We start from the raw sequence: 22,475 nt of genomic DNA, 5'->3' as shown, positions 1-22,475 counted from the left end.
TGGACCGTGCAGCCAGGCTAGGAGCACAGAGAGGGACAAGAGCATGTGCACTTGAGGATGCTCCTGGATGAGCTGGGATGCAGGCTTCCAAATCTCTTTCCCATTGCTTGTTCCTGAAACGCAAGCTTAGCCTCCAGGAAGGCCATGGCTCTTCAGCAAAAAAAATTGTATTTCCCCAAGGAGCAGTCAATATATTGCCACAACCTTAATCTTATTTACCATGGTAGTATGGTTTTAATTTTTCTGTGTTTGATCCCTTGGCTTTAGGAATACTGATAGAAATAGGGACTGTGAAGATCAAATAAAGAGCAGACTGTTGCACATGAAAAAATACCCTTCAGTCCTCACTCCCTCACAGTGATTCAGCTTTTCCAACGGTGCTGCTGAGCTAAAAGCCTCACACGTGCGCAGAAGCGTTAGCAATGCCTGTAATGCTTCCACCACACTGGCTTGCAAAAGAGCCTTGGCTGCAGGAGGAGATATCACGTACTCCTAAATTTTCTTCAGCAGTGGGGAGACCAGAGGTGTGGGTGGTGGTGCACAAAAAGCTATTGCCCTGTTTTCATGCTGGCGTGGGTTGTTTGCTGCTCGCTGCAGCTCGCTGTTGATTTTAGTCAGTAGCTCTATTTGTGCATCGGTGTTGGTTTTTCTGGTAGTCCATGCTGAGGAGGCTGGTGCCCCTCCTGGCCCAGCTGTGCTGTGGCAGTAAGAGCTGAGCCAGGCAGGGCAGAGCTGGACCCAGCAGCACTCCTGCCTAGCCCTGGCACCCCTGTCCTAATCAGGGGCAGACCCTGTGTGCAGGGTAATTAGAAACATGGAAGGAGCTTTCTGTCTTTTGAAATCTGTCTCCCAACATCAAAGTGCTTGGTGCAAGTCATGCTCCAGAGGTCAGCTCCCATATCTAAATGAGTGATGTACTTCATGGTATCTGTCGGGAGGGATATAATGAAGAAAACTGGCTTTGAGATGGAGCATGATGTGAAAAACAGGTGGCCCATTTTAATGGCTTGTGGGGCATCTGTTTTGCAGTATGGTTGCGTTCCCCTAAACAGTACAAACACTGGGGGTGCACAACCCCTGTGGGCACACAGCCTTTGCGGTGCCAGGCACTGTCTGGCCCAAAGTGGAGCATTCTGGAGAACAAGTCAAGGGCAAGAAAGAATGGGGCTCTCCTTAAATCTTCTCACCACGGTGGCAAGCAAAGCCTGATCCATTTCACTGCAAACCTTCTCCTCATCCTGAAAGAAGAGTGGGCACTGTCTCCACCTCGGGGTGATGTACACATGCCCCTGAAATCCAGAGGTGAAGATGCCACGCGAGATACCTGGCAAAGCAGGTCCCCGGAGGCTCTCAGCCGCACTCTCGGGACTGCCTGCATTCCTTGGGGCACAGCCCCTCGGAGGAGCCCGCTCCCCATGTCATGAGGTTGCTGGCCTCGGGTAGTCCCCGATTTGGCCTGTAGGAAATAACTCCGCTGAGATCACGCTTCTGGCCGGTAACCTTTCCAGGGCCTCCACCCTCCTTAGCTGTCACAGTCGCTCCGATGTTACTCTGTCTCTACCCACGCCGTAAGAGAAAGAGTTGGCTAGCATCAGCCAAGCTATAGATCCATTCCAGCCTGCGTTTTTCAAGGGCTGACGGGGAAACCGCCGTCGTTTCCCCAGAAGACGAGCAGGACGGCAGCCTGCGCGCACCTTGCGCGCTTGATTCGGGCAGCGCGCACTAGAGAACCCCTCCGCGGTGGCTTGACCTACAGGGTGGACCTGAAGATGACAATCTGGATGATACCGCACAGTGTCTCCTCAGGACCCATCTGCCCTGGCGCGGGCTGTCCGGTACATTCAGATCTCCTAAACCTGCCGCGGGAAGGCAACCCGAGCCTCCTGCGCCCACGGAAAGGAGGGAGGTGGAGGGTGGGGTGGGGGTAGGGGAGATTCACTCTCGAAAGAGGAAGGGCAGCAGGTGTCCCAACAGCTTCGGGAGCGCGTTTCATACCGTTATGAACCCGCTGTCTTTGCAAAAAATTATCCTGGCCTGTTCCACACGCGTGAAACACCACTGATACAGATACAGATACCGGGGCTGTCTCGGGACATCTGCCACGAAGCTGCCCCTGCCATGGATGAAAGATAAACACCCCACTGCTCCCGCTACGTAAGATTAGGGAAAAAAGCCCCACATCACCCCAACCCCCCAAAGAAGGGTACATCCTATAGGATACAGCAAGACTAAAAGCCCATCCCGCCAACACCTGCAACGTGCTTCCCCTCGCCCTTACCCGCGGTCCCCCGCAGCCGCCCGGAGGGCAAGTGTCACTATCCCGGTGGTCGGAGCGAGTGAGTGGCGAGTACCGCAGGGCAGTGTAGAGGGTCCACGGGTCAGCGCGCAAGGGGCTCGTGGCCGCGGAGGCTGGGCGGCACGGAGAGGCCGGAGCCTGTTGCCCCGCCGGACACAGATCCCGCCATCCCGTGATAGCTGTATTTCAACTGGGCGCCCCCCCGCCCCATTATTTTGATGTGGTGATTAGTGCCGGGCTCCGGGAGTCCTGCCGGCAAGGGGCTCCCGGCATGGTGTGCCGCGGAGCGGAGGGCGCAGCCAGCCGCGTGTGCCGGGCCGCGGGTGGGCCGTACTGCGGAGGAATCTCGTGAGGCAGCGACTGACAGCGCACCTCCCAGGGACATCTTCCCCGGAGGATGCCGTCGCCTTCCCACCTCCTTGGCCTCGCCGCCACTCTCAGACCGCTGGCACACGGGACCGGGTGAGGCCTGGAGGTTGAACTTTCCCGGACCCGTCGCCGATTCCTTCCCCCCCTCGTTGTTTTTTTTTTTTTCTTTCTTTTGTTTTTTTTTTTTTCCTTTTTTTTTTTTTTCCGTATGTCTGATGTGTATTAGCTAAATGGCTCGCCCTTATCCCTCGCTGGAAATTACTTCCCGCTTTCATTGTGGTGAACTTTGCCTCGCCTGACTCTTTACGGCTTTTCTCTTGCTGATGGGCTTTCCTTTGTGGAAGTTTCGCGGGCTGATTGTATTTGTTAATTAGTTGCTAACAGCATCGTAATGCGGCCTTGATGGATAACCATGTCATTAGCACTCACCCCTGCAATTCACATTTCCAACAGGGCAGGGGCCACCCCATGCCGAGACCATGATTTGTGGCCGTAGCCCCGCGCGGGTTACACGCACCGCCAGCCCGCGCCCGCCTGGTGCTGGAGGGGCCGCGGCGAGGTCTGGCAGCTTTCCTCCCGGCTCACCAACCCGCAGCTCTTTTTTGCAGTCCTGTAGTTTGGTTTTATTTTGGAGGCGAGAAAAGCGGTAGGGAAAAGGCATCGGAACCCCCTCCTTTGTGTGGCTCTGTGGGTACGTGGGTGCTTGAGCAACCCCCCAGCCCCCCTATCAGCTGCTGAAGACGAGGGCATCCCGCACAAACCGCTACCGGTGAGGCATGCGTTGGGGCACATCACAGCCACGCAGCCGTGTCGCCCAGCGGCACCCCGAATCCCTCCCGCCCGGCAGCCGCCGGGACAGCGGCGCCGGTCGGGTGGAGTCCGCCCGCTCCGCCCCGTCCAGCTCCGCTCCACCCCACGCCTTCCCCGCCGGAGGCCTCGGCCGAGCCTGGGAGATGTAGTCCCGGCTCCCGGGCTTGCCGGCGGGGCTTTGGCAGGGGACTACGTTTCCCAGGCCCCCCTGCTGCTCGGCCGGCCCGCGGGAAGGGCCGGGCTGTCAATCAGTGAGCGTCGGCGGGGGTAGCGAGCTGGGGATCCCCCTACCTCCCCCCACCCCCCGCCTTCCTCCGCGTCCTGCTAATAATAAGTGCTTCAGAGGCTTAAAAGCAGGGAGGCAAGTGTCATGCGGGCGCAACGTAAACGGCTGAGCTCCGGGTGAGTGCCCTGGTCCGCTCTACAGTCGGTACAGCCTGGAGGAAAAAAAAAGGGGGGGAAAGAAAAAAAAATCCACCAAAAAGCCTCGGAGCTGGTTCCCGAGGAAGGGGCGAGAGGAGAGAAACCCGAAAGGCTGGACAAGCCGCCAGTGAAGTGGCGATGAGGCGCAGGAAGACGGCAGTAGCGGCCGGCTGCTGCCTCGCCTTCCTTCTGGGCACCCTGCTGAACGTCCTCTTCATCCCCGGCTCCGAGCACCCGCCGCCCCGCGATGTGGCTCCCCCCTCCCCGCCCGGCTCCCTCCTCGACCTGCCGGAGGAGGAAGGCGGTGGTCGGGCTGCCCTGGCGCAGCAGATCCGCGAGCGCTACGAGGAGGTGCTGCACTACCGGCAGCACCGGGCGGCGGCGGCGGCGGGGCGGCGGCCGCTACGGCCGCGGGAGCGGCGCCTGATGGACCTGGCGCCGCCGCGCACCTCGGCGGAGCAGCCGGGGCCGCGGGGCCGAGCGGCGGCGGGGCCTCGAGCCGGCGCCTCGGCCGAGCTCTCCCTGGAGCCGCCGTTGCTGGGCTGCCGCGACATCCGAAATGTCAGCGGCGTGCAGTACTTGGGCTCGGGGTACACTAAGGCTGTCTACAAGGCAGTCCTCAACCGCACGCTGGCCGTGGCTCTGAAGGCGGTGGATTTCGGCGGGCACGACATCGCCCACTGCGTGCGGCAGTTCTCCTCCCTGGGGGATTGCTACCGCCTGGCCGCCTACAAGATCGTCAAGGAGATGATTCTGCTGCAGCGGCTGCGCCACGCCAACGTCCTGCAGGTACGCGGCTCCTGCGCGGGCGTCCGCGGAGCCCCGCCGAGGCGGGTGGGTTGCGACTATTCCCTTTCGCTTGGCTCCGCCGCGGATAAGTTGTTGGTGCTGCCGCCGCCGGGCAGAGCTTGAGTGGGCCCCCGAGAGTTTTCCCCCGAACACACTCCGTGGGGAGAAGCAGCCCCGTTGAGAGGCGCGGGGGAGGAGGGGAGCGGTAGTGCCGACACAGGGGTGTTTGCGGGCACGTCTCCCCCTTCCCCTTCCCATCACGGGTCCCTAGGCAGCCCTGCACTGGCAGCGGTGTTCGTCTTCCCGCCGGCCAGAGCTTCGCACCCGCAGGGCCCGGGGACCCTGGCCGGGGAAAAAGGTGCGTGATGCAGCCCGTTGCCCTTTCCGACTGGTGTAAGGTTCACCACACTGGCAACCTCCCGCCACCGCCGGCCCCGCGGCTTGCTTTCTGATCGCTCATCCTCGGAAACAAAATTAATACTGAGGTGAGGGAGAGGGCGAGGGCTTAGGAAGGACTCGGGAGATTGAAAAACACTCCCCAGATGTGGGCGTCTTGACTGCAGGAGCCGCTTGATGCGTGTGCACCCCCGGAGAGAAGGAGGCGCAGGGGGCAGCCCTGGCAGCGTCTGCGGCGGCTGTCGGCTGCCGCCGGCTCTGAGCCGGCGCCGTGCGGGATACACGAAGCCCTGGCACGGGCACCAGCCCACGGAGTAACCCACTGGGACGGCCCGAGTGTGAGTCAGTGCGCCGGCACTGCCGCACTTGCCAAAAGGGCTGCATAGTAGGGCTGTTACACATCAGCATGAATCTCAACGGGTCCATTTGGATGTAAATGCTGGTATGGAAATTCCTGTTGGGTTTCGCATAGCATGAGCGTTGCAGTAGAATAAAAAATGAACGTTAGACCAGACGGTCTCACAGTAGGTGCTTTTTGAACTGAATCGAGTAAAGGAGTTTTGTGTTTCTTCTTCAGCAGCAGCAGCAGGAGTACCAGCTCCCCCACGAGAACTTAAGATCCCAACGATCAAAGCTCTCGAGTTTCATATACTGTTCAAAGAAAGGGTACTCATGATTTATCCACGAGAAAATAGTTATTAACCTTCCTTCCTCCCTCCTTTCCTTCCATTCCCCATGTTCTTTCCTCCGTGGTATCACGACTACCTGTAAGGAGAGAAGTGTCTAGCAAACTGCAAGCAATTGTGCTCCTAGTAAGGATGTTAGTTGCTTCTCTCCTTGTTGCTGTGATGAATTAATTTTGGGAAACCCGTACTTGGGTGCAGGCATTGTTACAGACTGAGTTGACAGCAGGAAATACACCCTACAGCTGTAAACGCTAAGGGGATTTTTTTCGTGCTCAGTGGAAGCGAGTTGGCCAGAGTGAGCTTGAAGCATGTGTTTTTAAAGGTGCAGGTTATTTCGGTAGGCACTTACCCGTGTTACTCGTGTGCGGTTTTCTGCTCTGGAAGGTTAATTTGTAAATAGCTCATCTTCCTCACACAATGGAAGGGGGCTGCTTTGTCTGGGAAGCGTCTGGAGCGGCTGTCGGGTGTTTCCGCGGGTAGCGGGGAGGCCAGGCAGTGGGTGGGCAGCACTGTCAAGACTGCCTGCATTACTGTTCCCTCTGCAGCACGGCTTGAAGGAGCCACTGTAGTTCACCCCTCCATTTTGGGATGTCAGGTGCATTATGAAGGGGGAAGCAAAGGTGAGATGTGGCATGTTCCTTGGTGAGGAAGGCTGGGGCTGAAGCAGCTGGAGCGTGAGTAGGTACTTCCACAAGTGCTGGGAGGAGAAACAGGCCCAGCCCTGTGTTGGGAAAATGCTGTCATGGGCAAAAATCCTACCATGCCACCCAATTTAAAGATAGATCACATTTAAATCAGAAATGTTTTCAATTTTGTTCTGATTTTGTCGTCGTGTTTTCTTTTGTCTGCCCTCTGGCTCCATCAGACCCTGTCAGTGCTGTCTGGCTGAGATCTGAAAAGCCCCGAGCCCATGAACATCACCCGACTTTTCGTTCAAAATATTTAATTCTAGAGACTTGTGAGGTGAGGTTGGTGCAGCAGGAGTGAGGGCTAAACATTTGACAAGACCTTACCTTGAAAGGAGACTATAAAAGTTGACCTGACAGGCTTTTTCTAGACACAGAGCAGCTCCATGGGCAAGGAGCAAGCCTGCAACGTGCTGGAATATGCACCGCCAAGCAAGGTGAAATTCATTGATTATGCCTCTGTTAAAATCTCAAACGGGACAGAATCTACTTACCCCAAGACTAATTTTTATCTTGTTCTCAGTGGAAGCTGGCCCAGGACTTAGAAATCGCGCTGTCCAGGATTTGCTGCCGAGGCAGAGAACATCAGTTTCAAACCAATCTCCTCCCCTTTTCTGGCTTTTGACAGGCGCTTCAGCTTTTATAGGAGCAGTAGGACCTGTACTCCCTACAGTTGCCAGAGGCACGACACAACATTTACTGGGCCAGCAAAGGCTCAGAACATTTCTGCCGTTGTTCCTTACCTCTTTTTGGCTCATTGCCCCCTCCCAGCGGCTGCCGACATACCCAAATACGAGCCGGCTGCTATAAATAGCTCGAAGGACATGACCACCCTCCTGCCACCCTGCCCTGCTGAGGGAGGGCAAGGCTGGTGTACAGCCTGCAGCAGTCACCCCCCGCTGCTCAGTGCAGGAAGAGGAGGTCCAGGACGGTTTTGGGCACGGAGGCAAGCGATGCTTTTCCTTCTGGTGCCACCTGTGAGCACTGCCTGGCCAGCACCCCGGCTGGGGACGGCGGGATGCCTGCAGTCGCGATCAGGGGCTATTCGGGGTGAATGCCTTCATGAGTTTCTTGTGCTGGAAACGAAGTTTCGTGTAGGCTCTGCCCTAGGAAAGGGGGTTTTCCTGTAAATCTCTGGCAGCTGACAGCCTGAAGTGTAGTTTGTAAGATAACAGACTTGTTCTTTACTGTCTCAGCAGTTCCCATTTCTGGCCTGTCTCTTGTCAAAAGCAGCTTTTTTTTTTTTTTTTTTTTTTTTTTTTTTTTTTTTAGCCATCTTTAAAAAAAGACTTGATTGTACAATAGATGGTAGGGGGGAGAAGGGCTCTTTCCAGAAAGTACCACTGCCTTCAGACAACACGTTGACATACCCACCGTGCCTTCTGCCTGGGGAAAGAGACAGATATGTCAGCTCCAGCAGACGAGGCAAATCAAGCCTATCAAAAGAAACATGGAAACCCAGCAAGAGGGAGAGTGGTTTTGCATTAGCCAGCGCTGAGACGAAGGCATCTTGCCTTCCTATTTTTATTCCCGTGCTCTGCCCGTCACTAAAACTGCCTGTAGGATGGCTGCAGTGCCAGTACTGGCCTGTGCCCCCCTTGCTCTCACAGCCTAGGGCTGCCTGGGGTTCCCTGGCATGGGAGCTGCAGGTGCAGCCTGTAGTGAAAATATATTTGCTTTGGAGCGGGAAAGAGAGGTAGTTCATTAAAGTCGATTTTATAATGAGGTACATTGGGGAGGAGGGGGAACTGGGTCACTAATTTATTGTAACAGAGGATTTAGCGGCCCGCTAATTGCTCTGCAGTCGCACTGTGTCAAATGAACGGTGCCTGAGCTCTTCCTTTCCCTCCGTGCTGTGGTTTCTTTTCTTGCAAAGTTCAAATGCTGCTGTCTGATTCCTGGCTTTCCCCGCGTTTTAGTGGGAAAGATGATTTAGTATGCTTTAATTCCTCCCTGCCCGTGTCTGAGGAAGAAAAGAAAATCAAACCATTTGCAGTTAATTTCGAACAATGAGCACGATTGTAAAGGCACAAAGGCAATGTTTGATTTACTGTAATAATGTAATTATAGCCCTGGAGTATCAGAATTAAGGGTGTTGCCATTCATGGGCATAAGCGGTTCTTTGGAGGAATTCTTTTGCTGAAGCTGAAGAGAGGGGAGGGAAGGTTTGAAACTACAGGCGTTTGGCAGAGTGCAAGCTTGTTTCTGTGACAGCTATTTATCAGCACTTCTAGTGTGAGTTCACAATGATTCATTTAAAGAGCTACCGCCGCCTTAGAAAACACAAAAGCAGGGAAAAGGTGGTGTGGGGTTTTTTTCCCCCCCTGAAGCCAATGGAAGACCCCAGCTGCTAACAACCGGTGGTTCGCTGACTGCCCGGACACAGCCGTTTCGTTTGGCTTATTGAGCTTTAAGGTAGAATTAAAGCATGCAGATGAAATACCGAGCTTGACATCCACACTGAAAAAGTCACCATCCAGGTTACGATGTCGAAGCAGTTTCTATGTGAATTGATTCAGTTAGCTCTGGTGTCTTTGTAACCGACTGTTTTAAATGGTCATGATTGACAGGGAGAATATTTATCACTTGGAAAATTAATTGATTAAAATAGTGCTGAAAATAATACATCACTTGTTGTTGACAAATTGGGTAGACTTAAGATGTGCTAGCCGATCATCGTATCTTTAAAACACCTTTTTTACCCTAAGATTTTCTTCTCTTTGCATGTGCTAATTGGCAGACTTTTCACCCTGATGGTTTTCCTTTACATATGCATAGCCCACAGGATAGGACAATTTCAATTTTAATGTGAGAATTAAAATAATAAAGCTTTCTATACACTTTGGTTATTCCAGGTGGAAGCAGACAGTCTTTCCCAGTCTGGAGAAAATCAATTTACCATTAATTTCCAGTGCAAACACATTTTCATAGGGAGTGTATGGACTCTTGAAGATCTGGTCCTTCTTGCATGAATCGACTGTTGTTAAGCCTTGGTGGAAACGGCTACTCAGGGACCTCTTCTCTGTTGCCAGTGAGTGGCCGTTGAATCCCCTTTGTGGTGGCAATGCTGCAGGATTCCCAGCAAGAAGCCTTGATCTGCAGTTGGCTGAAGTTTGGCCGTAACAACTTTGGGAACTGCTGATTGTGACGCCAGCTGGTGGATGACTGCATGGAGAATTTGTCATGCTGAATTTTGTGTGGTACAGCAGAAGCTCACAGGTCTTGAAGCAAACCTTCCAAAACCAGGACCCTAATGAGAATTAACCTTCTAGGATTGGGCTAGCTGAGGTCTGACCATGTGGTCCACATGCAGTTATCAATGGGGGTTTACTACAAGTTGGAGGGTCCTTTTAGCCTGGGAATTTTCTTAAGTAGCTTATTTGAGCTGCTTTTGGGACACGTTGTCTAAATATGAATGAGGTCACCACACTCAGTGCAAGACCAGACTGACACCATCTGTTAAGCTGGTGTTGGGATCAGAGAAACTTAAAGATGGGCCTGCTCAATCCTGTTGAGGTGTCAGGAGAGTTTCACAGTGCTTGCTGGCCACCTCTTTCTTCTGTAAAAGCTGCTACCACTGCTGCCGGACAAACAGTGATGGGAACTGCTTCTTTGTTTCAGTCACTCCACTGCTTGATATTGCCATAGGTGCACCTTGCAGGAAATGAGACATCTGAGTCTTTTGGGCATCCTTTGAAACTGTTAAGTGATGGTCGATGTAGGGTGTCGGCACTGGCCATTTATGTGGGTGGACAGAAAAAGGCAGGCAATGCCACCTACTTGATGACTTGATGGAGACAGCCTGCTGCTGCTGCTGAGCTCGCAGTGGAGTGGAGAAGGGTAGAGAGCAGTCAGATGCGGTTTGGCGAGGAAAGAAGAATTACACAAAGTGCTTCTTTATTGCAAGACTGCTTCCCAAAAGGCCCAGATGTTATCCTGCACTTTTAAGAGTGAAGAAAGGATCTGTTAACAAGAACTCCAGAGCTGCTGGAAGCACAAAGCTGATACAATTGCAAACCATCTCTAACCGTTTGTGTCACTGGAAGGCAAGCTGTATGTCTTGATGATGAAGTTGCCAAATAACCTTTTTTTCCCCCCTTGAAATGCCTGGAATGGCAAAGGTTGTTCAACTTGCAAAGCTGATGGCAGGAAGAGGTTTCCATAAGGCACGTGCCATCACATATGTTAAAAGGGCTACATCATCCCTCCTTTTGAAAGCAGCATTCATAAAACTAATCCCAATCATTTGTTGAATGATTTCTATGATTGCTTCTCAGTTTTATGTGCCATGTAAATCATTCCAGAAGACTCTGGTTTGAATTTCTGCCTCCTTTATGGGAGCTGATGACTTGCAACCTTGTCCGGTTTCTTCAGGGAATCCTAGGAGCGTTCCTTCTCTGCAGCAGCTTGAGGAGATCACTGATCACCATGGCATGCTCTCTGCTTGCCTATTTTGGTAGGAGTGGCAATGAGTGAACAAGGCCCCTTCAACCCATCAAGATCCTGGCCTAGAAATTTCTTATGACCAGGCCAGAATTACAAGGGAAAGTTTTTAGAACTTCTCTTTGAATTTGCCACTCTCCCAAATGTGAGGTAGCTAGGTCAACCTCTTGTCTCAGGTGTCTAGTGATAGGATGTGTGGGAATGGTTCAAAGCTGTGCCAGGGGAGGTTCAGACATGACATTAGGAAGCATTTCTCTACCAAGAGGGTAGTCATACACTGGAACAGGCTTCCTAGAGAGGTGGTTAATGCCCCAATCCTGTCAGTGTTTAAGAGGAATTTGGCCAATGCTCTTAATAACATGCTTTAACTTTTGGCCAGCCCTGAAGTGGTTGGGAAGTTGGACTAAATGACTACTGTAGGGCCTCTCCAACTGAAATTATCATATCCTGCCCTATTCCATCCCATCTTTGCAGCAGATCATGATGACCCTTTTGTACATGCCGTGTCTTTTGGTTCCAACCTGCCATGTTTGGCCAGCGAGGCAGGAGGTGGAATAGAATAGAATAGAATTAACCAGCTTAGAAAAGACCTTTGAGATCATCAAGTCCAACCTATTGCCCAACACCATCTAATCAATTAAACCGTGGCACCAAGTGCCTCATCCAGTCTCTTCCTAAACACCTCCAGGGATGGTGACTCCACCACCTCCCTGGGCAGCACATTCAAATGGCCAATCTCTCTTTATGGGAAGAACAACTTCCTAACATCCAGCCTAAACCTCCCCTGGCACAGCTTGAGACTGTGTCCTCTTGTTCTGGTGCTGGTTGCCTGAGAGAAGAGACCAACCCCCACCTGGCTACAACCTCCCTTCAGGTAGTTGTAGACAGCAATAAGATCTCCTCTGAGCCTCCTCTTCTTCAGGCTAAGCAACCCCAGCTCCCTCAGCCTCTCCTCATAAGGCTGTGCTCCAGACCCCTCCCCAGCTTTGTTGCCCTTCTCTTGAAAGGCACACCAAGGCTGGCAGAGCTCTGTTTTTCTGACCCTCTGCTCACTGCATGACCAAAGACAATGCTGGTGGACTTGGTTGTGATGTGAGGCCTCGCTTGGAAGTGTTGCAGCCATGATGGATGAAATGTCTGTACCAGATATGCAAGCTGTTTGTTATTTCTTCAGATTTTTTTCAGGGATGTTTGCACCAACACAGTCATCCAGTGGTTTATGTGGATGCCTTGTGGCACGTAACTCTTACTGCAATTTCTCATTTCTGTGATGGCTGTGACAAGAACTAGTGCTCACAGGCATTATGCTAACATTAATATTGACTCTAGACTAATTTTAAAGGAGTTGTTATTTTTCCTCACACTTAGCAGAATTGCTGGTGTAGGTAGCAGACACCACAAACATGGGCATTTTGTGTTGTTTTATGCCAAATTTAATTTGGAAAGAGTTGTTGGGTCTGGTTTGGTGGTGGTGGGTTTTTCCCCCTTCTTCCTTCTTGGACTGTGTAGCTATGGATGGACTCCAACCACATTTTCAAGATTTCTGTGATAAAGTACAGAGTGATAGGACTCAGATACCTAAGAAAGGAGAATTACACAGATGAATCTAATATGCATTAGGCTTTTCTGAACATGCAAGGCACAGAGGCTATTTGTTTGTTTTGTGGTGCAAGTCCACATTATAGTGAAGGGTTAAATTTGCTGTGCAGTGGAATTGAATGCGGTGGCTGTGGATGGAGGTCAGGGGAGGTTCTGGTCTGGCTATTTACAAGATAATGAACTGCATCCCCAGTGATACCGGCTTGTTTCCATTGAAATCCTGGTTGATCTATTTGCCTTCCACTGGAAGGCCTTGCAAAAGTAAGCTGCTCATGTGACTAAATATTTGCAAGGTTGGGCCTTGTGCAGTGCAAATTCAAAAGGCTATAAATGTTTAAGGAAAGCAAGGAGAGTAAAGGGGAGGTAATATTAAGTCATCATAATATGTGGCAGAACAGCAGGTATATTTTGCTATGTATGCACACATGGACATATAAAACACGTGGAGGTAACTGGGGACCCCTGTGACTATACCAACAGATCTGGTTAGATATGTATCCATATGTGAGGTTTTAAATAATGCATTCCCATTTTCTGTTCATGAACTTCTGTGTTTAGTAACAGGACCAGCTGTGAGATTTTCCTACATTCTAGCTCTTCTGGAGTTTAGTGCTGCTTGTCATGATACAGTTCTAAATAAAAGCCTAGGCAGGTCTGTGAAACTGGAGTTTAATTTCTTGAATTGCCAACTGCTTGCTCTCAGTTCCAGCATCCAGCAGTGGAGGAAATCCTGCTGCACAGCTGTTAGCGCACAGTTTTGGTCCCATGCTTAAAAGCTTCTGCATGGTGCTGGGAGTGCTCTCTGTGAAAGTCTTTTCCCAGTGAAGCTTAGCACTTGGCAGAGCTTGGTTGATAGATTGCAATGAGGAAAATCAGTTCACTTCTCGTGCTCTGTCCCTATATATCCTGTAGCAGAAAGGTTGCTGTTGCATTGATCTTTATTAGGTTTAGGCCTTTCAGGAAACTCATCATTTTTTCCAGGGACATGCATGTTACAGTTTTGTAGAAGCTTTGGGACTGAGCAGGTATGTCAGTATTTTTAAATGGTTAAATATATATTTAAATAAATATAAAATGTATTAAAACATAATGCAAATGTGTATTGCACACAGAAACACACACATACACATGTAATGTATACACAGGTGTATACATATGTGCATGTGTGTATATATGTGTATATTTGGACATGCATCAGTAAGGAAGGGAGATATTTTAAACCTGAGATAAATAGATCTTAAAGTGACATAAACATCTCAAATCCTGTATTGGTAAATCATAGCTGCATCAGAGAGTTGTGCGAGTTCTGCTCTTGCAGAAACTGTCCCAGTGTTCCAGGAATGAAAGGTGAATCCAAGGATTGGTTGCATAAAAAAAATAGAACAGAATTAACCAGGTTTGAAAAGACCTTTGAGATCATCAAGTCCAACCTATTACCCAACACCAGCCAATCAACTAAACCATGGCACCAAGTGCCTCATCCAGACTCTTCCTCAACACCTCCAGTGATGGTGACTCCACCACCTCCCTGGGCAGCACATTCCACTGGCCAGTCTCTCTTTCTATGAAGAACTTCTTCCTCACCTCCAGCCTAAACCTCCCCTGGCACAGCTTGAGACTGTGTCCTCTTGTTCTGGTGCTGGTTGCCTGGGAGAAGAGACCAACCCCCACCTGGCTACAACCTCCCTTCAGGGAGTTGTAGAGAGCAAGAAGGTCTCCCCTGAGCCTCCTCTTCTCCAGGCTAAGCAACCCCAGCTCCCTCAGCCTCTCCTCACAGGGCTGTGCTCCAGACCCTTCCCCAGCTTTGTTGCCCTTCTCTGGACACCTTCCAGCAACTTAACATCTTTCCTAAATTGAGGAGCCCAGAAGTGGACACAGGACTGAAGGTGTGGCCTAACCAGTGCTGAGTAGAGTGGCACAATGACTTCCCTGCTCCTGAATACTACGTTCACTTTGACAGCAGTAAATTTGCAAGAGCTTCTAACATGTAGTGAGGCGGAGGTTGGTCTCTTCTCCCAGGCAACCAGTACCAGAACAAGAGGGCACAGTCTCTGGCTGTGTCAGGGGAGGTTTAGGCTGGAGGTTAGGAGGAAGTTTTACACAGAGAGTGATTGCCCACTGGAATGGGCTGCCTGAGGAGGTGGTCGGGTCGCCGTCGCTGGGGGTGTTCAGGGCGAGGCTTGACAGGATGCTTGGTTCCATGGTTTAGTTGAGTAGGTGGTGTTGGATGATAGGTTGGACATGATGATCTCGAAGGTCTCTTCCAACCTGGTTTATTCTATTCTATTCTTTGTGCTGTTGTGACTTCGGCATGCAGTAGCTCAAACAAAAGGCTCTTCAAAGGGCTACTACCAGTGTCAGTGGGATCTTTTTATTTCCCCCGAGCACTGAGTAGCTACAGAGCAGAAGGCTCGTTGGTTAGGTGCGCCTGTGTTGATGCATTTTTGAGAATCAAGGCTTTGGGCAGTGTTGACTGCTGCTGCTTTTCAGAAAAGTGAGATTTAAAAAAAAAAAAAGTAATTTTTTTTTTTTAATTGCACTTTTCTATTGTGGGCAGCAGCTAGGCTTTCCTATAGTAAATTTGGGCAAGTCCAAACTAAAAGAGAAGGGAATTAGGGTTCTAGAAATTGCTTCTGATGTAATGCAGTGGAGTCTGTCACATTACAGCTGGTTAATTGTGTTTTTGAGGCTCCCATTCCTCGAGTGATGGAAATCTGATGTTCGTTATACAAAAGAGGGGAGAATTTCCAGGTCTTGTGCTTGGAGAGAGGATCTAAAGACTGCAAACATTAGTGGCTAAACCCAAAAATATTCCCAATTTGTTTCAATTTTTAGGAAAATTGCATGAGCTGCAGGGGTGAGTTTTGCCCTTCAGTAGCTGTGGCGGCGATTCCACTACAGCCTGGAAGCCAGGCAGAGCAGGGCTGGCTGAGCCCAGGGCGGGGAAAGTAGCTGATTCTGTCCTTCCTGACTTGCAACCTCTTGTATAGAAATGTAACACTTGATGGAGGTTCTGGCTTGATAGTTATTTCTCCTGAAAATCCATCAAGGGTGTGTGCACTAATGCAGGAGGGCTTGTTGTTTGCCCAGACTTAACTCTGCTGCTGACAGCTTAATAAGCTCCTTTATTTTGTGTTTTTATTCAGTTAGCTTGTCAGCTTTTGTGTAGGGGCTGACCTCTGCTTTTGCCTTCCTCCCCCCACCCCAGCTTCTCTGAAAGGGGCACCTCTGTCCCTGTAATTTGTAGCAAAATGGAGCTGTAAAGGGAGTTGAACAGACTGGCTGTAGGGACATGGGCTCTTACAAAGCCATCTAACTTTTGCAGGGGCTGACCTCGTATGCCCAGCATGCCTAGAAACTGTTGCAGTCAGTGGGATTTTTTTAGCGTGTGAAAGCTAAGGCAGGACGGAGCATTTGTGACTGAGAGTATCTAAAAGGTGAGGGAAAGATTTGGAAAAGGGGGCTGCTCAAACTGAGTTAATGGCACACGATGTGAGGAAATGTCAACATTTCATGTCGGGCATACGCTTTTCTAAACAGGCAGAGACGCATCCTTATATTGTGACTGCTGTTACACTCTACACAAAAATATATTGGGGGAGCATTTAAATGCAGTGACTTGAGACAGCAAAAAGATGTGGGGCTGTATTTTCCCATTCATTTAATTGGAACCATGCTGGAAAGGTGTATGAAAAGCATCGCTCTTGAATATATCTGAAGTGTAGCTTTGCAATGCTGAGAATTATGTCCAACTTAATAGCATTTCAGATAGAGGAGATATTTTGGCTCTTCTTTTGCTTTCAGCTATATTCAGTTTCCCCATGTGGTTATTTTTCTTGTTACTGTATCCATCCAGCTATCTGTTTCTTACTTCACTGTCTGGGAATACAAACGGTTTTGTCTCATTTCAGAGCAATAAAATAGATGGGGCAAAAACACAAGGAAGGAAAAAGTGTTTTAGGTTGTACTGCTTTACTTGTTTTTGTGTCTTAAGTCATCTGAAAAGAAAAGGCCTAAGAATTTCTTGTAATATTTTACATCTGTATATATCCTGTATTTGGTAACATCTGGGTGCTGGTTCATCAGGAGGGGATGAATGGTAACCATTTTAGATGCTTAACTGGCTGTTGGGACTTGCCCAGTTTGTAATCATGGTAATTGCACATGCAAATATGTCCATGTAATTACATGTGCATTTTTGCATTTGGCTTCAGGAGTTCATTTAGGAAAGTATGAATGTGGCCCAATAAGTCCTCTATATCTCAGACTTCTGTGCTTTTATAACTTCTATATAATTATGTAATAACAGTGCATCTGGAGAGGTTTCACTTAAGTAAAAGAAATAAAGAGTTCAGGGTAGATTACATATTTTTTTTTGACTTAGACCTACACTAACTTGCTCAGTACTGTGTTTTTCAGCTTGTAAAATTAAGTTCAGCTTCTTTTAAGAATAAAGAGCAATTTATTATGAAATCAAAACTGAGTTAGGTAATTTAAGTGTTCACAGTGGATATTAAGAAAGTAAAATATACATTGAATACTCAGGAAGCTAATTCTTTTGCCAATGTACAGATTTGATACTAAAATGAAAGAATGATTTATGAGCAAAGTTTCTGCTCTCTGAGAACAGATTTGAATCATTATTACTACTGTTGACATCATGGACTGAGACAAAATAGATCCAGGCAGATACTGTTACTGATTTCATATGCACATAAATAGGTAATGAGACTATTTTCTCCTTATTTTGCGTGTACAGATATGTAAGTATTATGTTTTTATAACCAAATGAGTGTATAATTGTTGCTTATCTTCTGTATTTCTATTCCTGGACAGATTTTTACAAGCATTGAGAATATCTAATGAAGACTGCTATGTTTTGGTTTTGTGTTCAGTGGTAGTGTGAACCATCATCAGTTATTTGAATACTGTCATTTCTCAGTCTGAAATGCTCGGTCGTTTTCCTTGTGACTTTCCCCCCAATGCATAGTATTACTGTGCTGAAGGCAAGAGCTGAACTCTGCAGATGATATGGAAACAGATGTTGAATTTTGACGCTCAGAAGAGAGGGGTTTCAAACCTACAGAGCACCATCCTGCCTTCTCAGTCTGCCCTGCATGATAGATGTGAAATACCTAGTGAGAACTACAGAGCCCAGATAGTCTCTTTAGAAAAGATATGTATTGTATTCAATATTTTAATTCAGTTTCACTGCTTGTTAGTTCAGAAGGCTTAACAAAAATTGTGCTGATGTGATCCTCTATGGTAGTTTGCAGCACACAGAGATTTAACTTCTGTCAATAAGCTGTACAACAGTGGTATCTCAGATGATAAGGAGCAAACAGAAGTCTGGTCTGAAGGGTTCTAAATTAAGAAATGATTGCTGCTGCAACCTTTGTCATGGTTGTGGCAGCGAAGAGAAAGGTCCCTTTTCCTATCTCAGATGTTCATATCGGCATCTATCTCAAATTCTCTGTTGTGCATGGATGCCAAAGCCTTTTTGGCATGTTGTAAAATAAGCTCTTCTAGCTCTTTTTGTGTGTGTGTGTGCGTGTGTGTGTTTAGGTTAATGTGGATGTTTAAGCAGCTGTTTTGAAACACAGTGCCATTTTTGCACCAGAAAGAAAAATTGTTTACTTCTTTTAAATTTTTTGGCACCCTTTTTTCCTTTAAATGTAGACAGCTACAGTCAGAGCTAGCAGAGCAGTTCATAACAAATCTGGTATTTGCTGACTTTAGCCTGCTCTTTGCTTTTCTGCCTTTGGGGGCTTGCACGCCGTAAGAATGTGCTTGGTACTCGAATCTGCCTCACTCTGCTCCCTCCAGCGATGGCACTCTGTGTGTGGCTGTTTGCAATGTTGGTGAATTGGGGTCAGTCCCTGTTCTGGTCCTCATGAGCCTGGGTTCTTCTGCAGGACCATATCTCAGTCCCCTCAGCTCAGAGGAGACCCTCATCATCCTCCCTGAGCTAGTTAAAACTAAAAGAGGTCTGAAAAGTCAAATTACTCAGGGCAAGGAAGCAGAGGAATAGCAGCAGGGTGTATTTTAATGCAGCATTTTCACAGACTCTTTTATTGTGTGGTTTATTTGATGAGGGCAGAAATTACATTTAATTTTACTTCACATGCATGTGGTTCTGGCTGGAAAGTTACAATCAGATCCTTATCAGACTCATTTAACTGCCTCTTTGCTAGGGCCTGGCACTGAGCTTGCAAAAGCCTGTCCCCCAGCCCTCTCAGGCCTTGTCCCACTCCATATAAAGCAAGATATCTCTTCTCCTCAGTCTTTAAATATTCTTATGCAATTATTTGTGCAAGTAAAAATTAATTATTCAGGTGTCCTTAAGAAGCAAATACAAGAAGGGATTGCTGGAATACACAACTGGAATTGCCATTTAAGTGCTTTTAAGTTGAAGAAGCTAGCTGCAGGTAATAGTTTGGAGTATTTGCCCTTCTTTAATGATACCGTGCACAATAATCCATCAAGTATAGCAAGAAGCAATTTCTGGCTGGGAAGAGAGAGGTTTTGGCATTTCAGTTGCTTGTCAAGATTCTGTAGTGTTGAAATGCATGTTACCACTCAATGCACAAACAGTAGTCCTATGGGAAATGGTGTTAAAATCTATTTTGCAATGTCTTTTGAGCAGAAAATGAGTCTTATTTAGCCAGCTATGGCATAGGTGAAGCTGGTTTCCTGGGATAGAATACTCTTGCTGTATTCATGGCTATTTTAAATTATTGCATATTTGTTTTTCTTAAAACATTTGTGGTGAATTGGCCCTGTCTGGATGCCAGGTGCTCACCAAAGCTGCTTTATGGCTCCCCTCCTCCCCTGGACGAGGGTACCGAAGATACAGTGAAAGATTTGTAGGTCAGGATTGCTGAACAATTACTGTCATGGGCAAACCAGACTTGACTTAGGGAAAAATTAAATTGATTTATTACCAATCAAATTGCAGTAGGACAAGAAATAAAAGAAAACCTTAAAACACCTTCCCCTCACCCCTTTCCTCTTAGGCTTTACTCCCGCATTGTTTACTGCCTCCACCCCTGTGGCACAGGGAGATTGGGAACTGGATTACAGTCAGTTCATCACATGTTGTCTATGCCACTCCTCAGGGTGAGGACTCATCACACTCCTCCTCTGCTCCTGTGGGGTCTTTCTCACAGGACATAGTTCTTCATTAAATTCTCCCATGGGCTCTAGTTCTTGTTGAACTGCTGCAGTATGGATTCCTCCCATAGGGTACATGCTTTCAGGAACACACTACTCCAGCAAGGTCACAATTCCTGCCAGCAAACCTGCCCCAGCGTGGGCTCCTCTCTCCATGGGTCTGTGGCAGTTTAGGCTGGGTGCCTTCTGCTGGTGCCCCGAGTGTCCAGCCCAGTGGGTGGACAGAGGAAGCTGCGTATTTCATACCCATAATATCCTGCTCCCTATAAATCCATCTGCAAAGTCTCTCTCTTCCTCTTTCTTCCCTCTCTCTCCTGTGGGAGATGCTCCCTATCTGGTAATGGTGGGGGAGTATCTCAAGGCCTCTTGGGTGGCTAGGTCTAATGCCAGGAGGAGAAGGGGGAAGGGCAATCTCAGATCTGGCCGGCTGAGATTAGCCTGACAGTGGAGGGGGGGAAGAAATAGCCCTGGGGGTTTTGGGTGTACCCTCAGGTGGGGAGAAGAGAAGTGCTGGGAGGCTTCTGGGTCTGCTGTAAGGGATTCTGTGTGCTTTGGGTTTCTTTTGTCACTGTGCTTGTAGCTCTCTGTAAAACGCTCACTGCTTTTCCATTTAAACTTTCCATCACTTCTGCAATCCCTTTGTGTGAGTCTCATCCTTCTGCCCCGGTGGCAGGCAAGAGAGGATCTGCCTGGCCTCAGACTGGGACAGGGTCCTACCAGGAGCCTGCTCCAGCATGAAGCCCATGGGGTCATGGCCTCCTGTGGGCATCCAGCTGCTCCAGTGTGGACTCCTCCACAGGCTGCAGGTGGATGTCTGCTCCACCATCAACCTTCTTGGGCTGCAGGGAAACAGACTGCCTCACGGTGGCTTTCATTGTGGGCTGCAGTGTAGTCACTGCTCTGGCACCTGGAGTATCTCTCCCCTTTCTTCTTCACAGTCTGCAGGACTGTTTCTCTCATGTGTTCTCACTCCTTTCTCCTGGCTTCAATTGCACAGTTGTTTTTTTTCCTGCTTATTAAATATGTTATCCCAGAGGCACTACCACTGGCACTGATGGGCTCGGGCTTGGCCAGCGGTGGATCTATCTTGAGGTGTCTGGAACTGGCTTTATCAGCTTCTAGCAGCTTCTCACAGAAGCCACCTCTGTAGTCAGTCCCCTGATGCCCAAACCTTGCCACATGAAACCAGTACAACATCCACTGAGATAGGATTCTGTACAGAAGGATATGCAAGAGGCACTTCACTGGCTGTATGACCTCCACAAGAGATTCTGCTAGTTGATTTAGGAGATTCAAGGGAGCATTCCTCAAACGAGAGGACACAAAAGCTGTTGGGGGGCAACTTGGAGGCAATGCAATGTATAGAGCTCAGAGCCTTGTAAGAAATGCTTACATCTCATCCATGGAGAAGCATGTGGAGATAAGTTGCACTGATATTGCCTGGTTGTGATTTATTTTCCAGCTTTATGGCTACTGCTACCAAGATAGCAATGACATCCCAGACACGCTGACAACCATCACTGAACTAGGCTCGCCTTTAGAGATGATTCAGCTTTTACAAACATCCTGGGAAGATAGATTTCGAGTGAGTAACAACTGTTTCAAAAGGACTTTAAGAGAATGATGAACACGCAGTAACATCAAGCATGAAGCAGGGGTTATGTATACGCAGTGCAATTCACATTTGTTAAACATTTGCTTTGCATGTGATTACATCTTGGGTTGGAAACAACAATTAGCACTCCCTTTCTGCAGTGTTTAAGGCATCATGCTATTTATTTTGTCTGTTGATGTTATCTAATTGTAGCTGGTTATATGCTTTTTACATGATATCTTCAAACATTTCTTACTTGTTAAAGCTTGAGGCCCAGGATTTTTGGCATTGAGCATTGTGCTCTGCAACTGGGATTTAAACAATAGAAGGATGTTACATTTCTCTCCTGATCCTTATCATTGATTGGTTTTAGATTTTTTTTCTACTGCTTCCTGTTCTTGTTCATCTTTTACTGGGGGAAGACTGAAGTAAATGTACACAGATCTCAAAACCAGGTTGTCCACCATGCTGGCAATTTACCAGGAGCATGAAGGTCACACTTAATTTGTCCAAAATGAAGCCTGACTGCAGCAGTGCTTTGATCAAGACAGCGCTGTCTTGCTTGGTGCATACTGGGATGTGTCGTTGGCTGAGCTTAACTCCCTAAGATATTGCAAGGCAGCAGCAGTCTTCATCTAAAACACTTTGGATTGCATGGCTACATCTACCAGAAAACAAGAAACACGCTGACTGATCTGGGAGATGATCCAGCAAGGTGCAGCCCACACCTGAACTGTGCTCAGCAGAGGTGTGTGATGCAGAGCAAAGCCTTCATCTGTGTGCTTAGAGATTGTCACATGGGGGCGTTTGTGGCCCCAGCCTGACAGCAGGTACACTGGGCAGCAGCCCATCAGGCTTGGTCACAGAGATGCTCAGTGCAGGAGCTTTCAGGCATTTGAGAAGAGACAGTGATTTCAGATGACAACTTGTGTTTTCATTCCAAGCTAAATTCTGGGTTCATTATCAATTGCACATACATGTATTATAGGTTAGTTTAGGCTGGATGTGCCTTTTTCTATATGCAGCATATTGTGGGATGGTGCATACATCAATCCTGTGTTGTTCTACAAAGATGAAAAGGGTGCTCAGGTCTGACGTCCCAGCTATAGGCATCTCCATGTGAACTGTGGTGTCCTTCAGGTAGGATAAAAATGCTATTTTCTGGTCAAGCAAAGAAGTAATTACAGAAGTGTAAGGTAGTCCTAATGTTC

General features: G+C 48.5%; 1 protein-coding gene across 1 annotated transcript in view; it reads left to right on the top strand.

Annotated features, from left to right (window-relative positions):
- Positions 1–3,749: 3,749 nt before the first annotated feature.
- PKDCC (protein kinase domain containing, cytoplasmic) overlaps positions 3,750–22,475 on the top strand; it is a 45,587-nt gene continuing 26,861 nt past the window's right edge. Inside the window, exons 1-2 of the mRNA XM_054169133.1 lie at positions 3,750–4,687; positions 21,133–21,255. Coding sequence (XP_054025108.1) covers positions 4,037–4,687; positions 21,133–21,255 — 774 coding nt within the window. The 5' untranslated portion in view covers positions 3,750–4,036. The remainder of the gene's footprint in view (positions 4,688–21,132; positions 21,256–22,475) is intronic.

The sequence above is a fragment of the Dryobates pubescens genome, chromosome 2, assembly GCF_014839835.1.
Source record: "Dryobates pubescens isolate bDryPub1 chromosome 2, bDryPub1.pri, whole genome shotgun sequence".
In the NCBI taxonomy this organism is placed as follows: Eukaryota; Metazoa; Chordata; class Aves; order Piciformes; family Picidae; genus Dryobates; species Dryobates pubescens.
Note: the sequence above shows the minus strand (reverse complement) of the source record. Positions and strands in the feature narration are given on the sequence as shown.